Source organism: Podarcis tiliguerta (genome assembly GCF_965153285.1).
Source record: "Podarcis tiliguerta genome assembly, chromosome: 16".
Taxonomy (NCBI): Eukaryota; Metazoa; Chordata; class Lepidosauria; order Squamata; family Lacertidae; genus Podarcis; species Podarcis tiliguerta.
Genome location: NC_139549.1, coordinates 41,305,016 through 41,323,879, shown reverse-complemented (window position 1 = coordinate 41,323,879; position 18,864 = coordinate 41,305,016). Strand labels below are relative to the sequence as shown.

The 18,864-nt window shown below is 46.2% G+C and overlaps 2 protein-coding genes across 3 annotated transcripts; one reads left to right on the top strand and one right to left on the bottom strand.

Annotated features, from left to right (window-relative positions):
• Window positions 1-89: 89 nt before the first annotated feature.
• On the bottom strand, window positions 90-13,340 carry CHEK2 (checkpoint kinase 2). 2 transcript variants are annotated; one of them, XM_083419067.1, is made up of 14 exons: window positions 12,914-13,340; window positions 11,704-11,828; window positions 11,335-11,482; window positions 9,370-9,463; window positions 8,955-9,063; window positions 8,120-8,176; window positions 7,076-7,137; window positions 6,358-6,457; window positions 4,597-4,683; window positions 4,025-4,188; window positions 3,517-3,632; window positions 2,251-2,336; window positions 1,095-1,175; window positions 90-268 (listed from the first exon to the last, which is right to left on the bottom strand). In XM_083419067.1, exons 1-14 carry the CDS (start codon window positions 13,167-13,169, stop codon window positions 185-187), a joined length of 1,569 nt encoding a protein of 522 aa, XP_083275193.1. In that variant the 5' UTR covers window positions 13,170-13,340; the 3' UTR covers window positions 90-184. The 2 variants fall into 2 exon arrangements, with proteins under 2 accessions (XP_083275193.1, XP_083275194.1); XM_083419068.1 differs by having other exon boundaries at window positions 8,120-8,173; window positions 12,914-13,308.
• A 36-nt stretch (window positions 13,341-13,376) lies between these two features.
• Window positions 13,377-18,282, top strand: HSCB (HscB mitochondrial iron-sulfur cluster cochaperone). Its single transcript, XM_083419092.1, has 6 exons — window positions 13,377-13,685; window positions 13,781-13,877; window positions 14,187-14,276; window positions 16,643-16,787; window positions 17,338-17,385; window positions 17,864-18,282. The coding sequence occupies exons 1-6, from the start codon at window positions 13,423-13,425 to the stop codon at window positions 17,953-17,955; spliced, it is 735 nt and encodes a 244-aa protein (XP_083275218.1). The 5' UTR covers window positions 13,377-13,422; the 3' UTR covers window positions 17,956-18,282.
• The last annotated feature ends 582 nt before the right edge of the window (window positions 18,283-18,864 follow it).

Below are 18,864 nucleotides of genomic sequence, written 5' to 3'. Positions count from 1 at the left end.
GCTTCCCCAGGGACACTCGCCCCCTTCCCCAGGTAGGGCAGGCACGGTATACACAGGGGGAGTTTTTCACAATTAACCAGGTCACGCTAGTCTTAGAAAACTTTTTATTTACCAAAATATTCATGTACTACAATTTAAAAGAACTTCATAAACTTATAAAATTGTCTTTTTTAAAAAACAGCCCTTAAGAAGCCATCTTCACTTTTTGCAGCTTGGAGGGACCAGCCTGCTCCTGCGAGTGGCGCCGTTTCCTCCTGCTGGTGGATGGCTGAAAAAGAAAGCAGGAGGATTAACCTGTGGAACCACCTGCTGCAAGGCCATGGAAGGGTGCAGCAGTGCTCCAGACACTCCGTGGTGCCTAAGAAAGCCCCTTGTATGATTGGAGAAAACATGGTTTGCTGTCCACAAGGCAAACCAGCAACCACGGATTGAAGTGGGTTTGCAAACCATGGATTGCTGCCAACTGTGGCTGGGCATGGGGCCTGAACTGGCACAACCCATCATTATAGGCACCACTCTGCCTCCAGAAGCGACTGCATTATCTAGGAGGATCAAATGAAACAGAGAGAGAAAGCAGACCAGCCGCTCTGAAAGAGACACCGCCTATCAAATATTCCAAAATACTTGGAGGACTTTTAGCCTCAGTGAGAAGTCCATTCCACACCCCCCTTGGAAAAGTTGCTTCAGTTTATTCCATCTCATATCTGGTGACCATTTTATGTTGCTGCCATATAGATTTGGCTGGTTTTAGCATACGGTTGTAGGACTCTGTTCTACTTCTTTAAATGCCAATTGTATTTGTGCCTTCATGGGTAGTCAATGCACCCCCCTCACTCTTCATTTCCCCCCCACAAAGCCCTCCAGTGGTCTATCTACAGCTTCACCTGTCAAACCCCTACCCAAAGCCTCAGGTGACCCAAGGGCTCTGGCTCCTTACACCATGCAGCAGCGCTCCCAAATGCCTGTGCTTGCTTGAGCACAAGCCAGTGTTGAATTAAGTTATTTTCCCATTTTAAAAAAAGGAAAATCCCACCAAATATTTTCTAAAATCAATTCACAAGTTCTTCAGGCAACCCATCATGAGAAATAGATACCAAAGTTGAGGCCTCTGATGCAGGCACCGGCTCCTGAGTTTGAGTGATTAACCGTTGAAAAGTGTGCTTCATATTTTCATCCTGTGGAGAATATGTATTTGCACATATATTTAAAATGAAATCATAGGGTGGCATAATTCTAGCAGTTGATTAACAGTGTGAAGCAGCCAAGAACGAGGCTGGCCACAAGGCAGGCAATGGGAGGAGCAAGGAGCAGACTCCAGCCTCAGGCAGGCAGCATATTCTGGGGTACCTATTGGAGGGCATCAAATTGTCAGTTTATTAGTAAATTCCTTCTCCACTACAGTGGGAGGAGTTATTTGGATTTTCTGCCTCAGACACTTTTCGGGTTGCAGACGGACCCCCAGAACCGGAGGGTCCACTATATTTCAGAGAGAGGGAAATATATCTGCAGGATTCAGCAAGCAGAAACGTAAACAAGGTGGAATGCGGTCTTTGGCCTTGGCCAAAGGTACAAGCCCCTGCCCCAACTCCCCTTCTCCATTCATATTGCCAAGGCATTATCTTCACTGCCATGGTGTCCCTGTGAAGACTCCACACACTGACCATTTGCTGTCTTTCGCTGACATACAAAACGCTAAGAACTTGTCTCTCCATCAGCAGGTAAAGAGCTTTTCGCTCCAACAGGCTTTTGGGAACTGACTGCTTTTAGTGAAAGGGCTGGTGCCATGCTGGTTTTATTATAATTATTTGTTTAAGTGCTTTTTTAATTATTGACTTTTCTAGGTTTGTAGCAATTATTGCTTTTATGTGTAAGCTGCCTTGGGTCCTGTCAGGGAAAAAAGTGGGGTAGAAATATATTTTTAAAAAATAACAACTTGGAACCTGTATTTGTCCAATACAGACCATTCCATACACTAAAACTGTTGGAGGAGGTCATCCTGGCTGTCACAGCCTGTTCAGGTCTTATCATGCCACAATTTGAAGTTGTGGCACCCAGCAAATGGAACCACCTGCACTTCAAAATAAGGGCTTTCAATGCTTGTTAAAGACCTGCCTGATATATGGCTGTTCTACTGTGGATTGTGATGCATTTTGTTATGAGGGGCCACTGAGAAACATCTTCAACAAAACAAATGAACAAAATCATCCTGTCCTGTTCTACCTAGATAGGACAGCTCAGGTGAGCATATACCTGAAGCCAGGGATGTTCTAAAGCCTCTTCTATTTTAAGGCGCTTCCGTGGATCCACCACTAGCAACTTCTGCACGAGGTCAAAGGCTGAAACAACAAAGCAAAATGTGCTGTAGTTCAGCAATAACAGAATGAAACCCTCATGGCCCCTCTAGTCCAGCCTGCCACACCTGCTTCTCTGCTTGGAGAAAACATGTGTGGCCCCCACCTGTTCTGGCTCCCTCCCTGTCCTCCTCCTTTGCAAAGGAACAGCTGATACACAAACATTGTAGTTAGTACTCAATGTTTAAGTACCTTACCTATATTCAGAAGAGGCTCCTGCTGTCACAATTTCTAGTGTGGGTTCAGGCCAAAGAAACTGTACATTACTCAAACATAAGCTTCATTTAATTCCAAGGGGATTGCTCTGTGATAAGTATGTACAGGAACAAAGCCTGAATCGGTTAGTCTTACAGGGGCCAAAAAGGACTGTTAACAAGGGACCCCATAAATTTCCAAACCCATGGGAAAATATTGTTCCACTCCTACAGCTTACTCACTCTACATCTTTTTGGAATGCAGAATACCATGGAGGGATATTAAGTGCGCTAGGACCCAGAAGACCAGGGTTAAAATGATGCCTTGAGCCCTTGCCACAACCCCAAGCAAGAAAGGAAGGAAGTCTGACTGCGGTAGCATCTGCCATTAACATCACCAGTCATGGCACAGTGGCTGAGGAGATGCAGATGCACTTAGTGCCAAGCCATAAGCCAGTTACCTTGTAAGATGCTATTCAGAACACACCTGTGTGGTTTTGCTGCCCTTGCTTCCTAAGTGGGAGAGGAAAAAGGTACCTCACCTCTTTCACCTGTTTGAGGGCCAGGAGGATGCTGTAAGTCTCCTTGGCTCCCTATTGGAAGCCACAGGTAGCCTTCAAGAGACAAGTAGTTCCTTTCAGCGCCATTGTTTAGCCAGGCTTCCCTTTGATGCAAGGAAGAAGACCCCAGCAGTTCAGTTTGTGTCATTTGTTTGAGTCCCAGCCAACATGCCTTGCACCAACAGAATTGTAGAATTGGAAGGGATCCCGAAGGATATCCCTCCCAACCCCATGCAATGCAGGAATCCTGCCCACAGCTGTCCCTGGATGGGCTGGAACTACCAACCTTCTGCTTGAGTCACAATGACGCTTAAGTCTTTTAGACAGCTCTCTCATTTAAACAATGCTGGTGCCTCTATGGTCAACAGACACACCTCTGTCCTGAGAAGCAGGGTCACACCAATGCCTTACCCTCCTCTGACACATGCTGCCATATTTCTGCACAGTAGTAGTATTCTCCCTGGGCGATCTGCTCCCTCAGAGACAGACGAGCATTTTTATCAGAGAAGGGTGGATATCCGGAGAGGCTAATTGAGACAAACAAGAAGAAAAACATGGCAGCCCTGCAGCCAAAAACCCACAAGGGGCAGAGGGGCAATGTCTGAAGTGGGAATTGGAGGCTCAACTCCACGGCCACAACAGCGCTTGGAAATGCAACCCTCACTCAGCCTTACAGGATTGTTACAAGGTTAACAGGCAACTAAAGCTTGAGCCTACATGTGCAGAAGTCAAACTAACTTTAATGAACTCACATCCAAGTAAGTCTTGCACAGAATTCAGCCTTAGTTCTCCATGGAAGGGCAAGAGACAAAAATTAAAAATAAAAAGTATTCAAGTCAATGTGTTCAAAATTTTACCCACAAATAGGTACACTTTATGGGAGGACACAAACCTTTGTCAGCCTCCCTGGGTTTCTTACCAAATAAAGAGAATGACTCCCAGACTCCAGCAGTCCACTGAGCGCCCATACCCTCCTGTCTCAGCAAAGTTTTGAACTTCGGGAGCAAGATAGTCAGGTGTACCGCATAATGTTTTCATAAGGGATGTTTCTCCAAGAATTTTGGATTGACCAAAATCTGTTATCTTGTACAACAAGAAAAGTAACAAGAATAGATTGATCAAAACTTCAGAAGTCATTTAACCTGCTTCTTGCAATGAAGGTCTGCATGTGTCCCAAGCCACCCTGCCTAGGTATGTAAAAAAAAACTGCTAGACAATAGTTTCGTCTCCAAAGCAAAACCTTGGAAGGCAAGATTTTGCAGAGGGAGAGACAAAGAGGGCCTGGGAGACCAAGCAGAGTCACAAGGTCTTTCACAAACACAGCCTGCACTCACGGCCTCTGTCTTAAATATTTCATGCCATGATAACTGAGTGGCATGCACTGGAATGCCATCGACATCAGAGACCTGGGTCAAAGCATCTCGCTTTGTTTAAAGCACATGATGTGGGTTGAGGAGGGGAGGGTTGAATTCTTAGACAACTCCTGCTCACCTTTATAAGGCAATTTGCCTCAGGAGATGACAACAGCACATTCTCCAGTTTCAGGTCCCGGTGAATAATGCCTTTTTCATGAAGATACTTTGCACAGCGCCAAAAAGAGAAAGAATATTATGCAATTAACAGATTGTTGTGGCTCACACACCTTTGCAAGTGGCATCTCCGCTCCTTTTAGAGTACCATGTCCTGCCTTCCATGCCTAGTCAACCCCCTCACAGGCACAGCCACGAGCACTGCATAAACAAAAACAACTGACAACTTTGTGTGTGTGTGTGTGTGTGATCTATATTGACCAGAGTGTAGCAGAACAATTCAACATAACAGGTCCACATTGCAAGTTCAATGCTTAGAGCTGATCTTGAAGAAAATAAATCTTGAACTCCCAATCTTGAAAAGAAAAATCTGAAGAGGATTCCACAGTGGAAACAACATCATGAGAGCAACATCATGGGAAGGGTGTTTCCAGGACTAAGGTGAAACTATGAGGCTCCCTTATTATTTTTGCTATTGGATGCTGCATGTTGTTTATGTAATCTTGTTATATTTATAGTACAGTGGTACCTCGTTTTGAGTCCGGGATCCTCTTGACAAAAGGGACGCTTGACAAAGCGCCGCTCTGCGCACATGCGTGGAGTGGTTTTATGCTTCTGCACGTGCAGCAAACCCAAAAGTAACCCGTTCCGGCACTTCCAGGTTTGTCACAGGCATTCCATGAAATGGATGCTAAACGGGGTGGACTCAAAACGAGGTACCACTGTATTGAAATGCGGGGGCTTTGTACATTATTATAATTACTACTGTTTTGTTTTGCTATGTTATGCTACTGTTTTGCTATGCTACTGTTTTTGCTATGCTGTCTTGCTAACCTTTTAGTGTTCTTTAAGAATGTCAACAAGCTTACAGACGTGATCCAGCCGGCAAAGTGTATTTGGAATTTCACAAAGCTTTTCACAAAGGACCTCGTCCAAGACTCTGGTTGCTTTTAAACACCTGCTTTAACTGTCTCTTATTGATAATTGTATTTTTAAGTGCTTAGTTTTATTATAATCAAGCAGTATATAAATTTTGTTAAATAATAATATTAAAAAACTCTTGAGAAAGCTTAGCAGTCGTGGAATAAAACAAAAGGCTCTCTTTCATGGAGAATAAGGTGAGCAATGACTTCTAGCCCTGAAGGCCATGTTCCACCTCCACAGTCCAAGGCAGGCAGGAAGTGTGGGTTCTTGTGCTGGGGTCATGCTTGGCTTCCCACAGGCAACTGGTTGACTTCTGTGAGAACAGGATGCTGGACTAGATGGTCCACCAGCCTGATCCAGCAAACTGCTCTTATCTTTTCTGTCACTGAGCTGTGGCACTTCCTCAGGGTGCAGAGATGTAATGTCTTTCTGTGAATTATCCAAGTGATGAAGAGAGGTACACTTCTGTTTAGAGACATTGCATGGTCTATGCAGTAAATGTTTCCATGTGCTACATCAGGGGCAGCTAACCTGTAGACTTCCAGGTTGGACTCCCACTTCCCATCATCCCCAGCCAGCCAATAGTCAGGGATGAGGGGAAGGTTAGTTAACCATATTTTGAAGCAGCTACACAACAGCCTTTGCTCATCAGGAGGTTTAACAAAAGAGGCTGTTGCATCCATGTGGTGCAGCAAACAAAGCAGACTCCAGATTGTACCAGTGAATACATTAACAGTCATTAAGCCAAGCTCACCCTACATTACCGGGAGACAACCAGTTTTGCAGAGTTAAGGGGTACCTGCACAGCCAAAAGCATTTGATAGAAATAAAGTTTGCACGTTGCTTCACTCAGTCTTGCTGGGCGCAGAACCTTGTCAAATAGCTCTCCACCTTCCATCCTGAAAGACAGAGCGGAGTAAACCCATGTTTGAAGTCAAAATAAAAATGGAAATGGTGTTCATGATGGAAAGTAGCAACTATTTTTCATCACTGGATACAAAATTCTTCAGTGTAGCATGCAAAGATCTAGAATTAGTTTTCCAAGACTAGCCAAACACTAGCAAGGAAGCCAAGGGGAGAGACAGTCTTTGTATGCTGAAATCTCTATGGCCAAGGATATCTTCCAAAATGACAAGGAAAATTCTGAAGCAGCCTGGAGCCTAAGAGGCTTGTTTGTGACCAAGAACCTCCTTCATCAAGTGAGCAGGGTTGACTCTGAGATGAGAACCTCTACACACAGGGATTATTTTGAGCACTAAACATGGAACAGTCTGAACAACAGCTGAACGAGGAGGAAGAGGGCTGGTTCCAATACAAATCCAGCCCCTGAGAAAGGCTGTCTCGGTTGTCCATTCATTCCATCTCCTTAGCTTCTATTTCCAGCAGTCCTCACCTGCGTTTTCTTCTTCTTTAATTATAGCCACACTGAACTGCTCATTTTAGACACTGCCACTCACAGACCTGAGGAACAAAACCGCTCCCTCCGCCCCAAAGAGCACAAAAGAAGAATAACTTACAATTCCAAAACAATGTAAAAGTCTTCTCCTTCAAAGAAGTCTATTATCTTGATAAGGCAAGGCTGTAGCAAGGAAGGAAAGGAAAACATCCAAACATTTTCTAGGAAAAAGCTGCTCTCGGAGAAAGCAACACCCTCCAAAAGCAGCTCCTTTTTCCTGAAGCCAAAGAACAGCACAGAACTCTCAATTCAAAGGGAAATGCTTACAAATGTGAGCACAAAGGGCAAGAATGACATCTCCACCATAGGACCTAAATATACCGCCACACTCCACTGAGTCAAAAATAAGTGGGAACTGCAATAAACTGTTGCAGCATGGTATGTTGCTGTTCACCGTTCCAGCCTGTGTTGCCCTCTCCCAAGGTACTTCAAATTAATTTACTTTTCCTCCCTGCCTTTCAACAGTCAGTCAGCCAGCACCATTCCCTGGCCTCAATTCCTCCCACGTTTAAGCGATTTCCCCCCTAAGATTTTTGTTGTGCTTCTGAACACCTTTAGGTTCCTCTGAGGCTGAGCCCCACAATACTCTGCCTGTTGGGCACAGTGGATTCCATTTTGCAGACATCAGAATCTGCCCCGAGAGAATGGGCTTGCTAGTAGCATATGAGATAAATTAGAACCACTGTCAGGTCTTTAATAGGGCTGGACAATATATCGATATATCATCTAAAACCAGTTCAAGTCCGTATCATGATATCAGTTTCATAATTTTTGACCTGGCAATATATTGCTAATCATGAGTGTGCGTGTGTGCCATGCAAAAATCACAATGTGGAAGCAACCATGAAGCCAGCCAATGCCTCTACATAGCTCCATCCTTATTTCAGACATTTATGATATATCAGTATATTGCTGGTGATATATCACTAAGTTGAAAACCAGCTCCATGCTTATTTCAGACACTGTAACATATCAAGATATCACGATGTTTAGCTGGCGATATATTGTGAAGTTGAAAACCAGATATCACCCAGCCGTAGCCTTTAGTGAGAAGAGGGGAGGTAAAAATAATTTTTAAAGCTGCCTGGTTTAAGGGCCCACTTACATGGTCAATCTTCTTCAGAATCTCCACTTCCGTTTCCACATTAAAAGGCTTGTCCTGCTTTTAGACAATGGAACATCAAAGCGTAAAGGTCACTTGCACAGCTTTAGCATGAGCCCATCTGCTTAGCTTGAGGGTGCTTGACGGTGCAAGAGGACAGCGAAACAGAAGGAAGCTCACACACAAGCCTCCTGCCCTCAGTAAAAGTGCTGAAGACAGCCTGCATTGCTGCAGCAAAAAAAGCAGGAAAGCCAAACATAAGGCACTCGGCTCAGCTGGCAGAAGAGTCCTTGAAATTTCACAGAGTTGTAGAACCGCCTGATTTGTATCAGGGAGATTGTTTTGAGAGACAGAAAAGGAAACTAGGCCTGCCTTCCTCAACCTGGTGCCTTCTAGATGTTTTGGGTAAAGATGTCCATCAGCTAAAGGCAACACAGCCCTGCTGGCAGAGGCTGATGGGAACTGTAGTCTAAAACATCCACCCTGGGGGAGGCTGAACCAGTCAATACTTTTCTTGAAACAAAAGCTCACATAGGCACAATCAGGGAACTTTGCAAATTCCACTAGGGCCACAAACCTCAGCACATGCCACAAAAGTTCCACTGATTCTTCCATGCTATATGGTTAGGACTGAGGTGTGAGTCATTTAAGATTGTGTGTTATCCACAATTTGTTTAGCACAAATAAATTTGCATATATCATCTTAATCAGCAGCAGTCAAAGCAAACAATGTTTAATCATCTACAGAGCACAGGTGACAAGCTAAGGTACTTTACAAATAATATTTCCCTCCATCAAAAATTCCCTGCCCAGAGGACAAAAACAAAGAGATACTTACATTCTCCGGCAAAACATCTGCCATAAACCTCCGTTTATTTATTATTTTTATGGCCACTTTCTTACAGGTGTCCCTTTCAAAGGCCAGCTTCACCTCTCCACAGGCACCACTAGCAGAAAAAGGAGGCTACTTCAAGGTTAGGGTTCTAACATTTAGATGGTGAAACTGTGAAAGAAATGCCTGCAGTGCCCCAGATTTAAACAGGGCTTCAGAGGACAGTCCTGTCCTCTCTCATCCCCTGATGTGGGAGCAAAAGACCGAGGAGGCTGATTCACCCCCACTGAGGGCTACCATTGAAACCTCATGATGCCCACTCCCCCACCCCCGGCCCACAGGTGCAACTCTCAGTGGTCTTCCCTAAAGACAGCATTGCAGAAAACATGTAAGATAGGCAGGCAGAAAGACTCTAACTTACGTGCCCAACGTTTTTGATATGATATATTTGTCTGTGAGCTCCTTGGGATACTCCAGCTGATGATCACTTTCCATGAGGTCAGAGAATACAAATACTGGAAAGCGAGAGGAAGGAGAGGAGACCCCAGTCCAATAACTACTATTGCAAGGAAAACATACAACTTTCTTCCTGATCTCCAGTGCTCAGTGTTGTGGCCAAACATAATGGAAGAGATCAGAAGAACAATGTGTTTGTATATGTAACAACGCTAATAATGCTGACAGAATGAGATCCCTTTCCAAATTGCTTTGCTACACACCAGGAAGGTCTGCCTTCACTGCGGAAGGTGGAGGGCAATATGGGAACCCCATAAGCAAGACATGAGCGCAACAACCCTCTTTGGGTCATGATCTCCAGCAGATATTATTATATTTGAGATAGTACAACCATTATGACTAAAAGCCATTGACAGCCCTGTCCTCAATGCATTTGCTTATTCCCCTTTTAAAACCAGCCAAGCTAATCAACTGCTCCTTTGTAATGGAAGATATACGATGTGGCTGATTAGAGATATACCAGATTAGACATTTTCTAAATCAGCCAAATATAAGATTCAAGCATTACACGACTTAAATAGTTTTGAGCAACTACTCAACTCAACCAACCCACTGGGAAAGGGAATCACTCCCAACCATAGAAAATCCTCAGACATAATTTGACTAACCTTTTTCTTCTTATATGTGATAAGTGTACGCGGCGCTGCACTCTCAGTTGTCTCCCGGTTATCCCCTCCCCAATGTATTCTCATTTTATTTCTCTACTTGTATTTCTACATTCATCATTCTTACTGCATTTTGTATGTGCTTATGTCAATAACCATTCTGTATGAAAATGACAATACAGTAATAACAATAAAGTTTCTTATTGAATAAAAATTAAAATAAAATAAAATCCACACACAATTGGCTAGTCTTCCTCTCACTTCATTAAGACTAAAATGGGGAAAAGATTTTGAAGAAGAATTAGAGGAACAAATTTGGAATAAACTACCATGTGGATCTATCTCAATTAGAACTCAATAACATGCTTTTAAGATAGCACATTGATGCTACATACAGCTAGATTATACAGAATTAATTATAACACTTCCAACTTTTGCTGGTGGGAATGCAACTTACCTGGCTATCTAGTGCACATGTGGTGGTTCTGCCCAAAGAAATTTCCCTTGGGGAAAGTTTTTCAATTAATCAATCAAACAATGGGACAATCACTACTATAAGACCCCAAATTGGCCTTCCTATCTTATTTTACCCCTCAGTTTAAGAACATAACCAATAACCAATAAAGACTTCATCCTCAATTTATTAACTGCAGCTAGATTAGTGATCACAAAAATAAGGGAAAACTGCAAATGCAAATCTTTTTGAAGCCTGGATTTTGCAAATATGTGACATTGTGCTTATGGGCAAATTAATTATGTCACAAAAGGAATATCAATAGGTAGGGACTGGACTTATAGAGAGACACTTTCATTGGATTGCCTTTATTAAAAGGTCTAAAACTACAAACATCAGATGCTGTTTTTATTTCCTTTCTGTACTACTACTAAACTGCTTTCTTTGTATGGGTTTTTTTTTCTTACTTGAAATTTAAAATCAGTTAGAAAAACAACAACCATCCAAGCTAGTGTCCATTCCTACATGTTGGGCTAACGAATTTCGTTGTCTACCTGTGCACTACCACACAACAGCTCCAAGTGCGTCACTCTGACCAGCAGCCACTGGGGAACAGGAGTGGAGGGAGATTATCACCCACAGAGAGCGAGGCGTTTCTTCTGATACAGACTGCCTCTTACATTACATTCAGGGTTAATTTTGACACTATTTCATCAAGCTGTGTCACTATAAAACCATGAAGGTTGAAAACTGGATTACACTCACTACCCAAAATGCCCCTGTAAGCCAGGGAGTTTGCAAGGAATCCTACCTTTGTTGTGGGGCAGGGAGAGTGAGATTTCAGCAACATTTGCCAAGGGAAGCTTCTTGCTCTTCCCAAGGAGCTTTCCATTGATGAAAGTCCCATTGGCACTTTGGTCTTCAATGTAGGCCACGTGGCAGCTTCCGGGCCCTGGTTCCTTGGAGGAAGGACAGTGAGCTAGGAGAGTCCACTTGGCAGGGTCTCCCTCACAGCAGAATCACAAGCAAGGAAATAGGAAGGGTTCAAATTCTGCAGAAAGAGCCCCACATAAACCTTGCAAGCCAGAAGGGCACACAACCCACTGCCACCAGAAAACTTCCTCAAAGTGGAACTTGTTGCCCAGAGCAGAAAGCAAAAAGGAATCTCTGCAGTACTTACTCTGAAGATGCGGAAGTGCCTTTTGCTGTACTGTTTATAGAGCTCTGTCTCAGTCAGATTCAGCTTAGCAAAACTGTAGTCGCAACTTGGGTCTCTCCCAAACCAGTACTCATTTTTCACGCAGTCTAGGGTGGGGGGAAAGAAGAGCACAAAACCCGAGTAAGGAAACAGCATGTGGAAAACACACCTGCATCCTCTTGCGGGTCTGAGAAGAGCAAAGGAGGCTCAAGCATAGTAGGCATCTCCCCATCTGAATCAAAAAGCTTTGAGAAATTAAAACCTACCAGAGATTTATCTGACATGGGTTTATAAACAAGCTCTCCTTTTACTTTTATTCACCAGAAGGGCAATTGCTTGCTGGCATCAAAGACCAGAACGGTATTAACAGAAGGAAAAGGTGATTCCCAGCAAAACCCCAGTCCCTGATAATGAGGAATCATCCAAAAAGAGACAAAGAAGGAAGCAAAACATATAGTGGGCTGCTGAAAATAATGAACAGCAGTTCAAATATAGAGGAAGACCAGAATTGCTGCAGTTTGGCCAAGATTGTAAAACATGTAGATGAATTCCCGATACCTTTTCCTTCTAACACAAGGAAACACCTTAGCGAGTGGCTGGGCTGGGAGCCCATTCCACCACTTGCCTTATTCCCAAGTGCTCATATAAAAGAAAAGGGTACAAGATCACATCCCAGCTGGACAAGCAATATCCCAGTTGGATCTGGTTCTTCTGGAACTCCACAGTGGAGGATGCTGGCTGCACTGAGTTTTCCCACCTGGTGCATAAGAGCACCCTTCTTAGCAAAGGAACAGGCTCTCTGACTGGCATGGGTGGATCTCCCTTAGAGCAAACGCACCTCTAGACCAGGCACAGGCAAACTCGGCCCTCCAGATGTTTTTCGGACTACAACTCCCATCATCCCTAGCTAACAGGACCAGTGGTCAGGGATGATGGGAGTTGTAGTCCCAAAACATCTGGAGGGCCGAGTTTGCCTGTGCCTGCTCATCCCTCCCCCCAGTTGTGATTCTGAAGAGGCAACAGCAGCGTATTTTCCATAGCGTTTTGCGGGTGAAGCTCTATATGCTGTGGTTTCTTTAAGCAGAGGTCCCTTCCTCTGGTCTGAAGCCCAGGGGAGCCGCCGCCGCTGCTGCTCCTCGTGGGCCACGACGGAGGGATGGAGCCGGGGTGAGAGGGCGGCCTGCTCACGCACCGCAGCTGGGGAAGCCCCTGGCCAGGCTGAAGAGGCGGCCCCAGGGCTGCGGCGAGGGCTCCTGCGGGCCGGGCTCCGGGTCCTCGGGGATGGGCGGCAGGTCCTGCGTGGGCAGCGTGTCCAGGGAGCTGAGGGTGCCGGAGCTGGACGACGACTGGCTGGCGCCCGGGGTGCCGCTGGAGCTGCTGGAGCCTTCCGCCGGCGGGCGAGGAGGCGGCGGCGGCTGGGAGCCGCTTCCGGGCTCCTCGTGGGACATGGCGGCTTCCCGGGAGAAGGAGCTGCCGGCGAGGGAGCCCAGGGGGAGCGAGCGCTAGGCAGGGGCGCTTTCCTCCGCCCGAGGCCTTCTCCGCAGCGACTCCCCCGGCGAGGAGACCAGCCCCGCCGCGCACCTGGCTGGCGGCTCCCTCCCGCCTTTTCGGCAGCCCCGCCCCCGGAGGCCTACGTCACGAGCCCAAGCCAACCGCGGCGAGCCGGCGCGCAGGGCCCGCCGGGAGTTGTAGTCCGGGCGGATGAGGTGGGACGCGCTGAGCAGGAGGCTTCGCTGGGCGGCGGCGCCGCGGCGCCTCCTCGACCCCCGGGCGCCCCCCTGGGCCGCCGCCGCCGCCGCCTGGCCTTCGCCCTCCTCGTCCTCGCCGCCGCCGCCTCCGGCGTCGTGCTGGAGCTGCGGCCTGGCTCTGCCGCCCGCCTCGCCGCCGCCGCGCTTCTTCTGCCCTTCGTGCCGGGCGCTGCAGCCCCCCGAGCCCCGCGCCGACCTCTTCCGCCTCCTGGGATGGTGCGTGGCCTGGAGGGCGGGCGGGCGGGCGGGCGGGCGGGGGTCTCTCTCCGCGCCCCCTCCTCACGCTCGCTCTCTCTCTCCTTCGCCTGCAGCGAGCGCAGCTTCCAGGTGGACGTGGGCCTCGTCCAGCAGCGCTTCCGGAGCCTGCAGCGGGCGCTGCACCCCGACTTCTTCAGCCAGAGACCTCAGGTCAGGCGGGCAGGCCGCCCACCCCGGGGGGGCCTCGCAGACGTCCTAGAAAGACACCCCATGGCTATTTAGGGGGGGCGTCCCCTCCGCTTCCATATGCAAGGCCTAGGCCGGGTGCCTCCTTCCCTTCTGCCACCCTCTCTTGCCATGGGAGGGAGCAGAACAGTAAATGGATTATACCTCTTGTGCAAGCGAGTCAGAGTAAAGTTAAAGTGTAAGGTAAACCCCGTTGTTTGGGTTCGCTGCGCTTTTCTCCCAGTGGTGGCTCAGGAGTACCGGTGAGCCTATCTCCCAATGCTCTTTCAACAGGCGGAGCAGAATTTTTCCAAGCAACACTCTTCTCTGGCTAACAAAGCCTACCGGACGCTCCTGAGCCCCCTGAGCCGTGGGCTGTACCTGGTAAGATACCTGCTGTGTTCCACAGGATGACACACTCACACGTGGCCAAAGTGCCTCACACCACCCATGTGAGAAGCAAAGCCCTGCTGGCTCAGGTCAAAGGCCAACCGAAGCAAAGGGGAGAATGCAGACCCCTAGCTACAGATGAAGCCTCCAGAGGGATTCCATTGAGTCTCCCAGCCTGTGTGTTTGTGTACACAAATGCACATGGGGGATGCCAAGTGGGGTCTTTGACCCAGGTGAAATAAAGCCTAGTTTGGCCCCTGGACAAGGACAGGCTGGGAGAGAGATGATAAGGACAGTTTAGAAAAGAAGAGGATGTTGGTTGACAGTAAGCTGCTTCTTTAAAGAAAGGCTAAGGAGGGATGTGTCCCTGCTGCCTCCACTTCTCATTACGTATCATCTCCCAAAAACCTTTAGCTGCTTTGCATGTTCACCACATATGATAAAATGTACCTTCTGTTTCTTGGCAGAAGGTATCTGATTCTGACTTATACATATTTGCTAACTTAGTGCCAGATACTTTCTATAAATCATTTTCACATCTTTCAAAGCATAAAGGTAAAGGGACCCCTGACCATTAGGTCCAGTCGTGGCCGACTCTGGGGTTGCGGCGCTCATCTCGCTTTATTGGCCGAGGGAGCCGGCGTACAGCTTCCGGGTCATGTGGCCAGCAGGACTAAGCCGCTTCTGGCGAACCAGAGCAGCGCATGGAAATGCCGTTTACCTTCCCGCCGGAGCGGTACCTATTTATCTACTTGCACTTTGCCGTGCTTTCAAACTGCTAGGTTGGCAGGAGCAGGGACCGAGCAACGGGAGCTCACCCCGTCATTGCGGGGATTCGAACCGCCGACCTTCTGATCGGCAAGCCCTAGGCTCTGTGGTTTAACCCCCAGCGCCACCTGCGTCCCCTTTCAAAGCATAACATACTGTAAATTTCAAACCAGTTTTCCCCAGAGGCTCAATTCTGTATTATGTCCTACATCCCTTGCCCAATGAATCATAGTAGATTTTACCAAGTCATAATTTGTTTCCCATTCTAACAAACTCTTATGCATCCTAGAAATTAATTTTCCTCTATTTTCTACTGGTTCCCTTTCAGATCTGGAACTTTGGTCCATAAATCCACACTGCTTATCTTACTTAAACACTTCGTTCAGTAGGCGGGTAATGTAGCCAGTCCGTCACCTGGTTTCTGATGTCTTCTAGTTTCTTCAATTTTACCTCTTGATCTAAAATGTCCAAAAGGTCTCTGTATGTTGTCCACTGTTGACCCATATTCAGTCTTTTCAGTGAGATTGCTTCCATAGGCAAGAGCCATAAGGGTGTTTTCCTTTCTAGCAGATTTTTATGTGTCCTCCATACCCTATATAAATTCTTCCTAATTACATGGTTCAAAAAGTTCTTATAAATTTTAGCTTTACCATACCAAAAGCATGCATGCCAACCAAATTTAATATTGTACCCCTCCAAATTTAACTGAATATTGTTCAACAGTATCCAAGCTTTTAACCAACATAAACAAGCAGTGTCATAATATAAAGTAAGTTTGGCAGCGAGAACCCACATCTTTCTTTAGCTTCTATCAGAATTTTATACTTTATTCTCAGTTTCTTCCCGTGCTAGACAAATCTAGAAATTTCGCTTTGCCATTCTTTGAAGCAGCCTGTATTATTAATTACTAGAGCAGTTTGAAATAAAAGTAGCACTTAAGCTAAAGCATTCATTTTTATGGATGATTTCTTCACAAGTTGGTACTTTTTCTTGGCTTCCCAGCCTTCTATAAATCACACTCCTGAGGCTCCTCTATTAGTATGACAGACCAGGGGATCACCACACCCCTCCTGACTGGTTTGGGATTAGTTGTCTCCAGAAGATCTATCCCCTTCTTGCTGAACTGAAACCTAAGTGGAGTGTTCCCTCACAACTCCACTTTTCCTTTCTCAAATTCAGCTTCCCAGTTCTCATTTGTCTGTATACTCCACTGTCTTTAAATCTGACACTCAGTTCAAAGACTCCTTTCTCTGGCTGTAGATCTTTCCCTCAGGGTGGATGTTTCACAAACAGCCAAAAGGCTATCCACCTATCCAGCTGAGCGCCAAGAATACCAACTCTCAATTCCTTTTCTTTTTCCCTCCCAAAGTGCTGAACCCACCCTCCTCAGGCTAGCTGTACCTGCAGCCAACCAGAGTGAATCTCCAGCCCAGCAGTGGCATTGCATCTGCATGCTCCAGTCTACCTCAGCTTTCCATAGGAAGTAGCTACTGCCTTTTGCATCAACAGGTGCTGATCAATTCTCATGGTTCACAGGCTGCCTTCAGAGTGAAGTGAGGAAGTTCTTAAAAGCCATTATCATTCTTTTCTAGCTGGAGTTGAATGGAGTAGAGCTGGAGAAAGGAACAGACACTGAGGCAGACCCTGAGTTTCTCTCAGAAATCATGGAAATTAACGAGAAACTGTCAGATGCAAACAATGATGCTAAAATAGAAGAGATGGAAAACTTTATTGCAGGTAAGATGGAGAATTGTGCCTGAAGAGGTGTCTATGCTGTCTTTCAGTGGGGTGAGGGGTGGGAATCTATCAAGGAGTGAAAGCACAGTAATGAAAACCTCCACAGAACAACATGAAGCAGTATTTAGAATTATAAAGCCACCTCAAAGGTCACCCTGTGGATGAAAAAACACACGACTCCTGTCTCTCTGCTTCAAACCCTAACAAATGAGGTTTTTTGAATTTAGGCTCCCCTGTGGGTTTTCATTTGCATCTTAACTCTTTCTTCCTTTCCTCAGTTTAAGTGTCCCACTCACAGAAGCTGCTGCTATTACTTCTGGGCAGGCCACTTGGGCACAACAGATGCTATATCCGTCATTTCCCCACACCCCCTTGATAGGATTGAGAGTTTCTGAGGGTTGGGAGTGTAGATTGGGGAAAGTTCCTGATCTTGACGTTCAATACAGCTGTGTGAAGATGCATTAGCTGATCTTCATGAACAGGGGTGAAGGCACATGTAGATAACAGCTTTGTCTTAAATGAAATCAATGCCCTCTTCTTTCCCTTCCAGCTAAACAAGAGGAGCTGATTAAGGATGTGAGCAGAGCGTTTGAACATGGTAGGAGTATTTCCTTCCTACTTTCTTTGGGGTGTTACCTGCTTGCAAATGACCTCTTCTGCTCCCAGCTGCATGTGGCACGTGCCATCCACATGGCTTACAGGGCTGAGTGCTCATCAAAAGCCATTCTGGATTATAAGGACTTGCTTATAGACTACCTTTCAAGGAAAGCTGAGCTGTTCAGAAATAGAATGCATTTACTTGTTTTATTGAGGCTCATTTCTCTACAGACATTGATCTTAAGGCACACAATGGTTAGTCCTGTTAGGAAATATTAATACTAAGTTCTGCAGGATGGCCCAGCAGCAGAGCACCCTACTTTCTTGAAGTCACTTGACTGACATATTGCAAAAACCTGCTGTTCTTTGGGTTCCTGAATGCCAGGAGTGTGCTGATTCTGATGGTGTAGCCATTTCTCAGTGCTGGGAGCAAAGTTCCCACTGGAGTACAAATTTGCTTTTTCTTTGTTTAATTGCAGATGATCTTCAAGAAGCCAAAAAATATCTAGCCAAAATGAAATATTTTGCAAACCTAGAAGAAAAGCTGAAGAAGAAGAAAATCCCTTCCTGACTTCACAGTATTTCCTAGGATGAGTGGTTCCCATCTGAATGTTTGATAGGCAACTCAAAGCAATGAGGCCACGGTGCAGTGCATTCTTTGGCATGACATGGAAGAGAATGGGCATGATACCTGCTCCTCAACCTGTGGAAAGCATCTCACTGCTCCATTGTCAAGATGCTCTCCGATAAACACTTGAGTACAGAGACCCTGCTTTGGATGAGGCCATACTTAGGAACTGCCTAATTTAGGCCTGCTTATGTCTGGGAAATACATGTTATGCATTGTTTTGAGCTCCCAAGCTTATAAATCAAAATAAATGTGTGGCCTCTGGATACACTTCAGTTTAGAATTTTAAAGAAATGAGGTTAGGCTAGATGGTGACATGCTGTCTTGATTTGGTGAGGGCTGAGTTGGTCTAAGACTGTTCTGTGAGATGCGGCACAGGGAAAGACAGGGAGTGATACAAACTAGGTGAGGCTTGTAGAAGTTCTGAGGAAACCAGATCTTCTGGCACTTAAGCAACTTACTGTTTAGCATGTCCAGTTCTGAATGTTTCCTGCGGGGGGGGGGGACACTCCAACTTGCATGGCTCAAGGGAGCCCCAACACCTGGAGAGTCGAAGGTTCCTCATTCCAGTTTAGTGCAAAGTGGAGCTCTAGAAGGACTCTTAGGAGCAACTGGTACACAGTCCACTAAGAAGAGCCTTGCAGCTGGACCATTGCTGGTGGAGACCCATTGACTTCTGCATCCTTTTCCCTGTAGTGGCCAGCCAGATCTGCCCCCACCCCCCTTGAGGGGCATGAAAACAGTGGCCCTTCTCTGGCAACTAATGCCTCATCTTCCCTCAGTGTGTCTAATCCCTTTTTAAAACCTATGCGCTGTTGCATAAGTAGCAGGATGGGCACTGTACAGGGCAGA

Coding starts and splice junctions, on each gene's coding strand:
- CHEK2 (XM_083419067.1), bottom strand. CDS start 13,169: ATGTCCCACGAGGAGCCCGGAAGCGGCTCCCAGCCGCCGCCGCCTCCT. Junction 7,138..8,119: donor TTCTGAAGAAGATTGACCAT/GTAAGTGGGCCC, acceptor TCCTTGCTACAG/CCTTGCCTTATCAAGATAAT. Junction 4,684..6,357: donor AAATGCTTTTGGCTGTGCAG/GTACCCCTTAAC, acceptor CGCTGTGCAAAG/TATCTTCATGAAAAAGGCAT.
- HSCB (XM_083419092.1), top strand. CDS start 13,423: ATGAGGTGGGACGCGCTGAGCAGGAGGCTTCGCTGGGCGGCGGCGCCG. Junction 16,788..17,337: donor GATGGAAAACTTTATTGCAG/GTAAGATGGAGA, acceptor TTTCCCTTCCAG/CTAAACAAGAGGAGCTGATT. Junction 17,386..17,863: donor GAGCAGAGCGTTTGAACATG/GTAGGAGTATTT, acceptor GTTTAATTGCAG/ATGATCTTCAAGAAGCCAAA.